The sequence below is a fragment of the Cornus florida genome, unplaced genomic scaffold, assembly GCF_030987335.1.
Source record: "Cornus florida cultivar Cherokee Brave unplaced genomic scaffold, ASM3098733v1 CherokeeBrave_3.0.0_Hap2_Chr01, whole genome shotgun sequence".
Lineage (NCBI taxonomy): Eukaryota > Viridiplantae > Streptophyta > Magnoliopsida > Cornales > Cornaceae > Cornus > Cornus florida.
In genome coordinates this window covers 82,096,170-82,108,864 of record NW_026775571.1, presented here as the reverse complement: position 1 = coordinate 82,108,864, position 12,695 = coordinate 82,096,170, and the positions used below count along the sequence as shown (strand labels likewise).

Sequence of the window (12,695 nt, the reverse complement as noted above, 5' to 3'; positions counted from 1 at the left end):
TGACCAACTCCATCAGCAATCAATCTTATACTTTATTATATAATATATTGATATATGTATATATACACATATAAATGAACATATGGATGCACTTCTAGATTTAGAGAGGGAGAGAACATATGGATGTACTTCTAGATTTAAATATATGTGGGAAGCACAAAACATACCTGAAATGGATTCAAATGGGTTAGCTGAGGAGGTTTTGTGTAAAAAAAAAAATTAATAATAAAATAATAATAAAAAGGGAAAAATAATAATAAAAAGGGAAAGAGTGTCTCCCCCGATTAATTGTCCTCTTTTATTTATTTATTTTTTCCCTCAAAATTTTCCATTCAAATGGTCTATAAAGTAAAAAATACTTGTAACCAAATATCAACCACAGATAGGTGTATTGGTTAAAGGTATTTAGATTTTTTTTTACTAATATATGGAAATTATTTCGATGTCAACTTATATATATATAAATTGTAATTCAACTACACAAATATGAAAAAAAAAAAAAAAACCATTTGAATATTGCAATTTCATTGAATTTTTTTAATTTTACTGATTCAATAAATACTTGAGTTGAATTTTATAAATTGATATATCATTTATGTAGTGAAGCAATTATATTCCCTAGAAATTTTTGGACAAAAAATTATTAAACTCATCCAGTTTTTCTCAATGACTTCAATTTATTTATTTATTATTATTTATATTTTCGTCAACACATATAACAAAACTAGAGGCCTGTTTGGTATTTGTTTTGCTTCATGTGTTTTTGTTGCAGGCCTGCTACAGTAGTAAATTTTTAACCCAAAACATGTTTGGTTCGGTCTATTTTGTTGCCAATAGTGTCAAAACAGATTCAATTTTTGGGCCAAAAATTAAAACACCCTTTTGTTGTTTTACTGTGTTTTGGGTACTGTTGGCCCAAATAATCACTGTAGCGGAGGAAGTAAAAACACACACTTAAACCAAACTTGCAACACGTATATAAACTAAACTTAAAACATTTCAGTCATTTTCTAGGGTTTCTAGAGAGCTCGAGCGGAGGCGATTTTGGGGCGACTGTGCTGTGTGTGCTTGTTTGGCTGAAATCCACCAAACCGACCACTGATCTTTGCTCTTTTGTTATCTTCGTCGAAGAACAAGGCAGGAATCGGAGAATTTGAAGCGATTGTGGCTCGAAAATGGGTCATCGATTAAGATGATTTTTGCCAGACATTGTTTGGGGTCTGGTGTCGCCGCCTTCCTGACGATGATCGTGGTGAACCACGGTGACCTGCTCGGTGGGGTTTCGAGGAGTCATGTGCGGTGTTATTCGATTGCGCGTCGCTCAATTTAGCTGTGAAGTATGCCGATGTTATAGACTCTGTGATCTTGCAGGTGAGGAATTTGAATGCCCCCAATTTGATTTGGTTTTTCTGGTTTCAGTTTGTTTGAATCAATCAAATGAGAAGTTATTATGAAATTGGTTTTATTCTGTTTATATTTGCTTGTAAATGTATATTTTTGAGTTGTTTGATTCAATTGCTTCTGGTTCCTGATAAAATTCATTGCGTATTTGCAACGTATTTGCTCCATTCACAAGAGCCTGATCAGATGGAATTAATCCCTCCCCAGAAATTAGGTTAACATAGTACTGGTTATCAAATGTTGATGGGGTCACCAGGTCAAGATGTGCCAGCGTTGTGTTTCTATCTGTTTCTGAGCATAGTTGCTGGAGAGAGGTAAGAAAGGCCACATCAATGTTTGGGCCATTTGAGTCGCTATTGCTATTACCCTTTTGCCGAGAGCTAAATGTTGAGCATCGAGCTTTCCCCATTGTGTGTGCACCTCCCAAAGAGAAAGAAAGAATGTTTTCTCAACATCCAAACATGCATGTTCTGGGTTAAAAATAAAGAAATCAAGCTACCCGAGAGGGTAACGACATCAGCAAGCGTGAGACCGACATTTCTGAACTTGGTGATGAGTGTTGGGACGTCCGAATTGGGGCCTGAAATGTTGTTGTTGGCTGCTGTTTTGCTTGCATTCAAGCTGTCCCTCCTTCCCACTTCCACTTCCCAGCCTGGGCCACCTGACTGAGGAATTAGAATGCAAATTAGTACACCACCACACTAGTACTACTTGTTCACAATAGTTAGAGAGAACCAGTGTACTGATCACTAACACACAACACATACATACTAGAACAACAGAGTCGCTTGCTGCAATTGCAAGAATATCAGCACAAGAGACAGTTTCAGGACAACCTGACTCAAGATCAGACTTGATCATATCGATCACTTCAAACCCTCTTAGTGAATTCAAGTTTGGTGCTGCAGTTTGCTCCCCAGCCAGATTTCCCATGTCATCTAATAACACTGATGCATCACATCCCTGCAACCAAACTTGTGTTCATTAATATTAAACTATATAAGCTAAAAACATATATAGAACAAAAAATTTGAAACATGACATGCATTAACAAAGCAATCGTGGAAATGAAGTCGAAGCAGAGAAGCTGCCATTCTAAGGTCTTGGGACACTGCCCTTCCCATCCAAGAGAAGATGATGGGCTCAGCCTCTGGGCAGCTATCTTGATACACACCAAATTGTAATACAACAGTAGCAGCACCGTCGGCGCATGCTTCATTGGAGATGTTAGGCAAGTTTGCCGTGGTGATTGAGAACTTGAGCATGAGTAAACAAAAACAAGCCAAGTAAAAGGCCATTTTTGTATGCTTAACAATGTTAATTAGCTTTGGATAGTTGGGAACTTTATATAGATAAGCTTGGAGGAGTTGAGAGAGTGAGTAAGTGAGTGGATGATGAAATATGTACAAAAAGAGTGGGTAAGTAAATGAGGGCATAGTCAAGGCTTGGAAGAGTTCAGTTCATGATGATGGACATGCAGAATCTACATTGATTCACCTAATGCCATGTGCTTCTTCATGCTTTTTGAATCTTTCAAATTTCATGTTGTTGTGACACAGAGAGAGCTCTTAATTAAGACATTAGTGTCAATTACACCAGAAGGAGTTTTGGACCCTAAACCTACCTCTCTCTCTCTCTTGCTTAACACTTTTCCTTGCCATGAAAATAACAATGTACTAGAAACTTAATCTTAATTAAGGCATTAGTGTCAATAACACTTTTCCTTAGAAGTGGGTATGTGATCTCAATTTTGGATTGCTAGCTTCTTTCATTTGATAGGTTTCTTTGGAGGTTGTTTAGTAACCTCAAAATACAGTTGTGAACCACAAGAAGTTCAAGGAAATGAGTTCATGTGGTTGGATGATTTCTTGGTAATTATACGTGTGCAGTAGCACGAAGGGGTTTATGTATTTCAACTCTTTAAATGCTCAGGATAATTCATATGTTCTGTGTACTTCATAATTTTGGATAATATGAATGTTGAGGATTTTTTTTAACCATTTTTTTTTTTTTGTTCATTAGTTAATTAGCCTAGCACTAATATAAATTGACATATCATTTACATACAAAATAAAAAGAAAAAGTTAGTTCCAGTATTTTTCTAACCTGACCATGTTAGTTTTAGGAAAACGTTCATCCGTTAGATCTCTTGTTCAAGAAGAGCTATGGTCTGTGGTCTTGTGGATAATGAGTTGTGTTTGGTTTGTTAAGCTGATTTTGAGTGTTGCATCAATGGTTGTTGAGCAACTGATAGATATATAATTTGGTAGAAAGTGATGATTGTGAGTAAGTGTTTAAGAGAAAGCAAGAGAGAGTGTATGCACATATGATGGAAAAAAACTTATTTAACCTAGCTGATATGTTGTTTATGTCTTGAAAATACCTACATTTCACCATCAGTATATAAATTTGGTGGATTTACTCCAATGTAATGAACTGACCATGCCAACTTAATCTTACCCAGGATGATTTCTTGCCAAGAACACCCCCTTCCTTGGAAGATGTCTTTAAATCAATGTTCTGGTTAACTGTCTTTCATTTTTTAATTTTTAATTTTGTTTTCTTTCCCTATGGTATCACAGAGACTGTTTTCTTTCCCTCCTCAAAGTGATGGTGAAAACGATGAGATTGTTAAGCATGTGCCTCTGGCTCAGCTTCGAGAAATGGATCAGTTGCGTAATACTATTGCTGACCGAATCTGGAATTATCTTGGGTACTCTTGATCCTCCGAGAGTGATGGTATGTTTTTTCTTTTATATGTAATATATTTGTTGCTATTGTAGGCTTGTAATATTTATATATGTAATATATATCATTTTTGTTGTTACTATTACTTGCTACTATTATTGTTAATATATTTCAACTTAAATGCTACCATTGCAGATATGAAGTGTGTTGATGCTCTCTTGAAGGTGACTTGTGCTGTTATGAAGATGATGTGTCGTTGCCATTGTCATCTACTTTATGAACATATTATCAATTTTTAGTCCCAACTATGTATTGTTACTACTTTATTCTAAACATTTTATGTAGAACTTAAACTTGTTTAATTTGTTGGTTGAATATTTAAGCACTTGTAAATGGTATACACTTTATTCCACTTATGCTTGCAGTTTGATTTGTTTTTATTTTGAATGTGTTTGACTATACAGGTAATAGGATAACAAAATTGAAGTAGGTTATTGCAAAAAATTTTAGGGCTTTTATAGCCACTTATTATATAGTTATATATGGAAAAAATATTGATAATATTTGAATTATTAAAATGTATTTTTATATAAATTTATCATTGCATAAAATGTGACATTGAGTTCAAGTTTGGATTAAAAAAAGTTACAAATGTTGACTCTTATGGTAATGAGAAGACCAAAAATATATATATATATATATATATATGTATTTATGTTTGTGTGTTCAAATTTCTCCATATCTGTTAAAAATATGATGATTATTTATATAGAAATAAATTTATAAATATACTTAAAATTTATAAAAACAAATTAAAAATAATGATAACCAAACATGTTTTTTATTTTTGTTTTATTTTTTTTGGCAACAGTTGAAGTGACCAAACATGTTTTGTTTTCAAAATTATTGAAACGCATGACCTACCAAACATGTTTTGCATATTTCTGTTTTTGACATTTCAACAGCAAAACATCATTTCCAAACGTGCTTCTGATTTTCTTCTAAAACACTCCTACAATAAAAACACAGTTTCTGTTTTAACCAAAAAAAAAAACGCCTAAAACAAAACGCATACCAAACGGACCCTAAATATTGTAAGAAAAATAATGTTCAATTGATTTATAATTTTTTAAAATTTCAATTACAGAATTTTAGGAACCGGTGTGATCATATATTAGTTACACAATGAAGGGGTCAAAGCTAAAAAGGCATCCACACCCAAAACTAGGAACCAAAAACAAACCCATCCAAACTATATTAGAGGATAGATGTGTCCTAATGAAATCTTCTATTTCAGTGTCTGTTCTTTCCCTCCCTCTCCCTTTTGTATTATTTTTTTCACTTTTTACTTTCCTCCCGTACATCACTTATTACAAGTTATGTAGAAATAAAAAATAATTGTATATGCAAAATATTTCATAGATGTAATTCATGTTGGAATTTATATATATATAAATAATAAAAATTATTTTATGATCCTATGTACTACGTTTTCTAAATTAGGATTGCAATGTGATTATTGATACTTGATGGATTGAGTTTGTACTTTCCTATTTGGTGGTCTAATTGGGAGTATGGGTTTATACCGTTGGATTGTGGTTTTCCAACTTATTTGGTGTGATTTATTTCTAACCATTGATATCTAAGTTTCCATGATAGGAAGGGAGACTTATGTATATTTGTTTGTAGAGGAGCCGTCCCCCCTGTTGTTGTTATATATATAAGGATTTTAAAACTCTTATTCAGACTTATCGTATCGACAACTCTCAGAAGGGAGTAAAGCGCTCTAATGTTTTGCAGGAACTCAGAGAGGATTACATGGATATTCTAAAGGTATATGTGCGATTTAATCATTAATCAGGTACGAGACTAAATTCTCTATTTAATTAATTACAATATTCTTGATTTCTACCTGTGGATTATTTATTTAAAACCCAACAATTGGTATCAAAGCAATGTTAGGGTTTAGATTTTCTTGTAAAAATCAAGATCAATGAATTGAATACATATTATATATTGTTTTAAATTAGAGGCATGATAAATTATATAAATATATATTTGATCGCAAATTGTGTATGTGGGTCTTGCTCGTAAGGAGTCGAAATAGCAAGGAGAGAAGCGTTCACTGCCTTTACCTTTGTTCCAATAGTGAAAATTAGCTTCCAAACTAGGGGTTTTGTTTGTTGTTATGTGTGCACACCACTAAACTAGGGGTTTTGTTTGTTGTTGTGTGTGCACGCCACTAAACTAGGGGTTTTGTTTTTTGTGTGTGTGTATCAAAAGCTGAATGAATAAATATTATGGATCAGCATATATTGATTTGTATGCATGCATATATATATATATATGTATATATATGTGATTGTATGGTAATAAAACAAAACTATTTAATGTCACAGTTTTGTCACAGTGTCGTCTTTTCTTAAAAACCAAGCATTACAAAATTATTTAATGACTTATTTTGTGCTTTTCTGATTTAATGTTTCTTTCATACAATACAATACAATTGAGAATTCTATTAAAATTTATTATTTTATTATGTTAATTTCAATTGTAAAATTCAAAAGTTTTGATTAATTTTTGTGTTATATATGTGTTGGTATGCTACATATATATCAGGTTGATTCTTTTGAAACCAAAGTTCTGATTTTGTGGTAGGAATGTTGAAAGAGTGAAACACTTCTAAATGAATTATATGCAAAGTATACGACATGTCTAATTGGAATCCTATTATACTTGCTTTCTAGAACTCTATGTCCTTAAATAACAAATTCTATATGGAAAGTTTCAAGTTTTTTTTTGTTTGTATGCAATTAGTTTGTATGAAAATTCTTGTGCACCCCGAACGAGATGGGTATGTAAAGAAGGTTTGTATGGTTGGTTTGTTACCATAAAGTGTGTGTACGGGTAATTGTGACTGAACTTTGCAAGATAGTGTTGGACACTTTAAAAAGACTTATTTCCATAATATATTCAAATAAATAATATATATATATATATATATATATATATATATATATATATATTCAAGTTTCTTTTGGCATCTATTATGATTTGAATTAGTGGGACAAGTGTCAATCACTAAAATATAGATATGTTTGATTCTGCACCTCATTAAGGCACTTAGACAAGTACTCATATATAGGTAGATAATATATGTGATAAATTTTCTCTAAAAGTTATTCCACCACCCGTAATAAGTGTGGTTTGATGTGTCATAATTGATTTAAAGATTTAAGTATTTTTAAATTATTTATCAAAAATATAATATGCATGCATCATGTTTTAAGATTTCTTTTAATTAAAGTATATAAAGAATTGAGATTTTTTTTAAAAAAATCTCGATTGAAGTGCATGTTATTATTATATTGTTCAGTGTAATTTCTTAAGATGTATGAGGGGGCTTTATTTTATTTGTATTAAAGTCATTTATATTACAGTGAAATTAAGTGTTCCATAATATTTGGGTTTAATTTATGTGCATTATAAAGAAATTGTTTAACTTAAATAAATGGAACTTTAATTTAGGTTTTTCCTTGGGGTTTAAAAAGACAGAGAAAGTGATCGTTTCAAAAGTAAAAGCTAAAGTGGGTGCTGCCTGCCAAAAGGTAACACACTCACAGAAGTTATTATTATTATTATTATTATTATTATTATTTTGAAATTTTAAGGCATTGGTCTTATTGAGGTCTTATAGTGCACTTACTTACATAAGGGCATTTGTTCTGCCAAAAGGTGATCAATGTCTTAGTGTGGGATAAGTGAGTAGAATATTTGAGAGTGTTTGGATTATAACTAAATAACCTTCTTGCCAAAAAGTAGTGGAAGTGTTTAGCAATAATTCAATTATAATAAAATAGGTCTATGTGATATTTTATCGCAGATTTGGGAGGTAAAGTAAAATCTAAAATTCTGCCAAAAGGTGATTTTTAGATGGCATTTTATCTGTTCCTGCAGGGTGGATAGTTTTGCAAATAGTAAAACACCCTGAGAAATTCGGCTTAAAACCCCAAGCACGAATTAAAGTAATAATCCCTGAAGCTATGACATATTGTTTTATATGTTGTTTATGTGGTGTTATTTAATATAACATTTATTCTGGTTACAGACGCTTCCGCCATTTAAAGATAGCTCATAGGGATTGAACTATTGAATGGTTAAAATTATATTGCCTAGAAGACATGTTTTGATATTATATTGGGTTTCTCAGACCATGAGTCTATGTTTTTTTGAGGAAGAAACCCATATGTCCAGTGCGGAGTCTTCTTAGGTAGAAAATTGTTGCATTTTAGGTGGACTAAAGGTACTACCATGCCATTAAGTTAATTTATGCTTCTATTGGTGATATTATTCATGGTGATATTTAGTTTTGATACTACCAAGGAGCTTCTTGATTTGGTCAAGAAAGAGTTAATGGGTATTAAAAAGCAACTACAATACTATTATCTGATATGGATTATGTTAGTGAGATATGATGGCAATGGTTCAGTGAGGGAGTACATCTATAAGATGTGCAAGCTGGTTAATGATTTGAGGAAGTAGAGAATCATATTTGTTGATAAGTTATTAGTCCACATGGTGATCTATTCTCTGTTTAAGTTTTTTTAGCTTTTCAAGGTGAATTATAATTCACAAGAAGTTAACTGTGGAATTAACCAGCTGTTAGCATTTTGTGTGATTGAAGGGGAGTGACTTAAGGGTGTTAAAACTGAGTCAGCTCATCTTGTCGTGACAGCGAGAATCATTTCAAAAATAAACTAGGTGGCAAGAAAGTGTATAAGGCTAAACAGAATAAAGAAGACAAAACAATACATGAAAAGACATTGATCATGGAATGATAAATATTGGTTCTGTAGAAATAAAAGGACATCAAAAGAAAAGGTTATTGTGTTGAAAAAGAAAAACAAAGCATGAAAAAAAATTACCATGTTAATATTTGAGTCAAACTTGGTAAAAGTATAGGTATAGACATGGTAGATGGATCCGGATGTGATTCTATATGCTTCTTGTTTTTCAATAGACTCGATACCGTCCGAATAAAATCGTGTTTTGGTTATAGAGGATTCATCTATGTTATGGATAGGATATTGGAGAATGTCTCTCAAAAGAGATTTGAACGCTTGGTCTAGGATAAGATTATTGGGCCACAAATTTTATGCGTTGGTTGTATCAAAGGATAGATGCAGAGAAACGCAATTTTGAGTTTAGTTGATTATTTGGTCTTTTAGACTATATTTATACCGATTTTATGGTCCATTTCTTATTGTAGCTTGAGTGCGGTATAGGTATTTCATTATCTTCATTGATGGGTTCTCAAAGTATGATTGTGTACTTAATCCACCGAAAGTCCAAAGCACTTGATGTGTGTAAAATATACCAAACTAAAAGTTGAAAGTAGTTGGGTATAGTGATTATGGTTTTAAGATCGGACTAAGGTGGTGAGTTTTAATGGGAGAATGGTAAGGAGGGTGTAAATCGTAGTACTTTCAATACATACTTAAAGAGCAACGCATTGTGTCACAGTACACCACTCTTAGTTTTCCTAAACAGAATAAAGTTGAAGAAAAGAGAAAATGTGGGGATGTCTTATAGAGATAGAGTTATATAATGCAGATATCAAGGAACTTGATACTCACACTATTAATGATTATTTTATTGGGCATCTTGAAAGATTAAAGGATTCGAGATTTTACTGTCCTGTATACCTATGGAGATTATTGATATATATCATACAAATTTGATAAGAGTGGTGATTCCAGTAGGAGTTTAGAGTACTATAGTTTCTTTTTACAGAGGAGCAACTTTCAATATCTATTCTATTTATTCCAGGCTTTATTCCACTTTCTTTAGTGGTTTCAGTTAAAGCTCATATTCCCACTCTTTTAGTTATTTCTCCTTTGCAGACCTTTCGTTCAGTTTTCAATTAAGTTCCAAAGCTAGTTTAGCTTAGGTGATCTTCTAGAGCTTGGTAGTATACTATAGTTGGTGATTTTGAGGTGTCTAGTGAATATAAGACAAAAATTGATGGCCAAATGCTTAAACAAAAGTTAAGTGTTGATTTCTTTGAGATTTTTTCTCCAATTTCATTAAAGGACTCTTTAAAAGTCATTATTTCATTATCACTCATTTATGGCTTAAACAAGTTTTATAGCAGTGGTATCAAGATTTTGATACAGTGGTTACTAATTGTAGGTTCAAAGAGAATGTTATGGATAAATGCATATACCTCAAGTTCAGTGGGAGTCATTTTTTTTTGTTTTCTTTGTCCTATATGTTGATGATTTTTTGCAAGGTAGCAATGACATTCATGTGATACATGACATTAAGAATTTTATGTAAAATTTTGACATAAAGGACATGGGTAAGCGAAGTATGTCATTGGCATTAGGATCCATAGAGATCACGCTACTGGAATACTTGGACTTTCTCTAAAGGCTTATATTAATTAAGTATATGGAAACAATTTAAAGTATAGTAAGTCCATTGACATAAAGTACATTTTCAAGCATGAGAAGGTTAAGGTTTAAGTGTTATAAAGATTTCCCCATATGGTTACAGAAAGATTGTTGCAAATCCTCTTACTAAAGTCTTCAGTTGAAGATAATAAAGTATTTAAAGAGCACGTGATTCAGATAGGTGTTCAAGAGTCATTATGTTATGATGTCTAGTATTTTTTTTTGTATATGCTACATTGCAATTAGTTTCTTTACGCCTTGTGGTGACAATTATTTTCCTCTAATTTACACCTTATGGTGACAGTTATTTGCATCCAAAATAAAGTTATGATGCATAATATATATGGTTTATGCACGTGCTATTATGTTTGCCTGGGAGTGGTATTTCACTCATGAGGTTGTTTGGGTTAGATGTGAGATTGGCAACGCATCGATAAATCCAAAATAATTATTAAAGGTTGTCTGAGAGTGATATTTCACTTATACGGTTGTTCAGGCTAGATATGAGATTGATGCCATATCGGTAAATCCAAAATAATTATTAAAGGTTGTCTGAGAGTGATATTTCACTCATACGGTTATTTGGGCTAGATATGAGATTGACGCCATATCGGTAAATCCAAATATAAGATTTGTCTAGGAGTGGTATTTCACTCATGAGGTTGTTTGGACTAGATGTGAGATTGACGCTACACTGGTAAATCCAAACATAAATATTAAAGTTTGCCTGTTGGAGTTTTTCACACTCCATGAGGATTGCTTGGGCTAGATATAGGATTGGCTCCATATCGGTAAACCCTCACACTGAACAGAAGGTTGGCGGTTTGCTGTAATTTGTTCAGGTGACATACCGCAATGGTATGAAGTAGGACGGATAGTGAGGTGTGCGTTTAGACCACATACAGTTTGCACATCTCATGAAATTCAGTAAAAACCACTATATTACTTGAATCCTAGATGGAATCAGTTTTGAGACCATGGAACTGTTTAGACTAATATATTACTTGTCTACGTATTCATGATCCACTATTGAAGAAGTTTATGGAGGAGAGTATTCTAAAGTTTCAATCCATCAATTTTGATAATTATGTTTTCTAAATAAAAATGAGTGGCCGCCCGACTTTTATAAAGTGTGTTGCAATCCATAGTGTCAATTTATAAAACTCAGAGTGCATGGACCAAGTGGGAGATTGTTGGAATTTTTATATATATAAATAATAAAAATTATTTTATGATCCTATGCACTACGTTTTCTAAATTAGGATTGCAATGTGATTATTGATACTTGATGGATTGGATTTGTACTTTCCAATTTGGTGGTCTAATTGGGAGTATGGTTTTATACCGTTGGATTGTGGTTTTCCAATTTATCTGGTATGATTTATTTCTAACTATTAATATCTAAGTTTCCATAATAGGAAGGGAGACTTAGGTATACTTGTTTGTAGAGAAGCCGTTCCCCCTGTTGTTGTTATATATATAAGGGTTTTAAAACTCTTATTCAGACCTATCGTATCGACAACTTTCAGAAGGAGGTAAAACGCTCTAATGTTTTGCAAGAATTCAGAGAGGATTACATGGATATTCTAAAGATATATGTGCGATTTAATCATCAATCAAATACGAGACTAAATTCTCTATTTAATTAATTATAATATTCTTAATTTCTACTTGTGGATTATTTATTTAAAACCCAACAATTCAATCTAAGTAACAAAATCCGCTATACCACTTTATTATATGATTGAACTTTATATGAATAATATGTTTGGTGTATTTAAAAAAAAAAAAAAAAATTGCGATTACAACCGTTTTGCTCATTTAAACATGTAGGTACCATTTCAACTTAATTAATACTTGTCTTGTAATGTGCTATCTTAATAGGCATACCTTTAATTCAATATTTTTTATAACATATTTTTGGTAATTAAGATAAGATTGGCAGGTGCCATGGTAGCCCAGTGAAAGGATGTGAATTGTATAGGACCTTTGTTCTTGTTCAAAACCCACCAACATCATTTCCTCTCTTCCTTTAATCTCTAAAACCCTAACAATCCACAATGCACGTCCTTCATGCTATATTGCTATGGTCATTATTAAGCTGACACATTGCAACGAAGGGGGGCAATTTGCAAAATTTGAAAAAATGAA

The 12,695-nt window shown here is 32.3% G+C and overlaps 1 protein-coding gene across 1 annotated transcript; it reads right to left on the bottom strand.

Moving 5' to 3' along the window:
* Positions 1-1,471: 1,471 nt before the first annotated feature.
* Positions 1,472-2,699, bottom strand: LOC132276144 (peroxidase 40-like). The gene is made up of 4 exons (XM_059777430.1): positions 2,448-2,699; positions 2,173-2,364; positions 1,901-2,066; positions 1,472-1,821 (listed from the first exon to the last, which is right to left on the bottom strand). Exons 1-4 carry the CDS (start codon positions 2,697-2,699, stop codon positions 1,472-1,474), a joined length of 960 nt encoding a protein of 319 aa, XP_059633413.1.
* Positions 2,700-12,695: the final 9,996 nt, after the last annotated feature.

Coding starts and splice junctions, on each gene's coding strand:
- LOC132276144 (XM_059777430.1), bottom strand. CDS start 2,699: ATGGCCTTTTACTTGGCTTGTTTTTGTTTACTCATGCTCAAGTTCTCA. Junction 2,067..2,172: donor CAAGCGACTCTGTTGTTCTA/GTATGTATGTGT, acceptor CTAATTCCTCAG/TCAGGTGGCCCAGGCTGGGA. Junction 1,822..1,900: donor TGATGTCGTTACCCTCTCGG/GTAGCTTGATTT, acceptor TCTCTTTGGGAG/GTGCACACACAATGGGGAAA.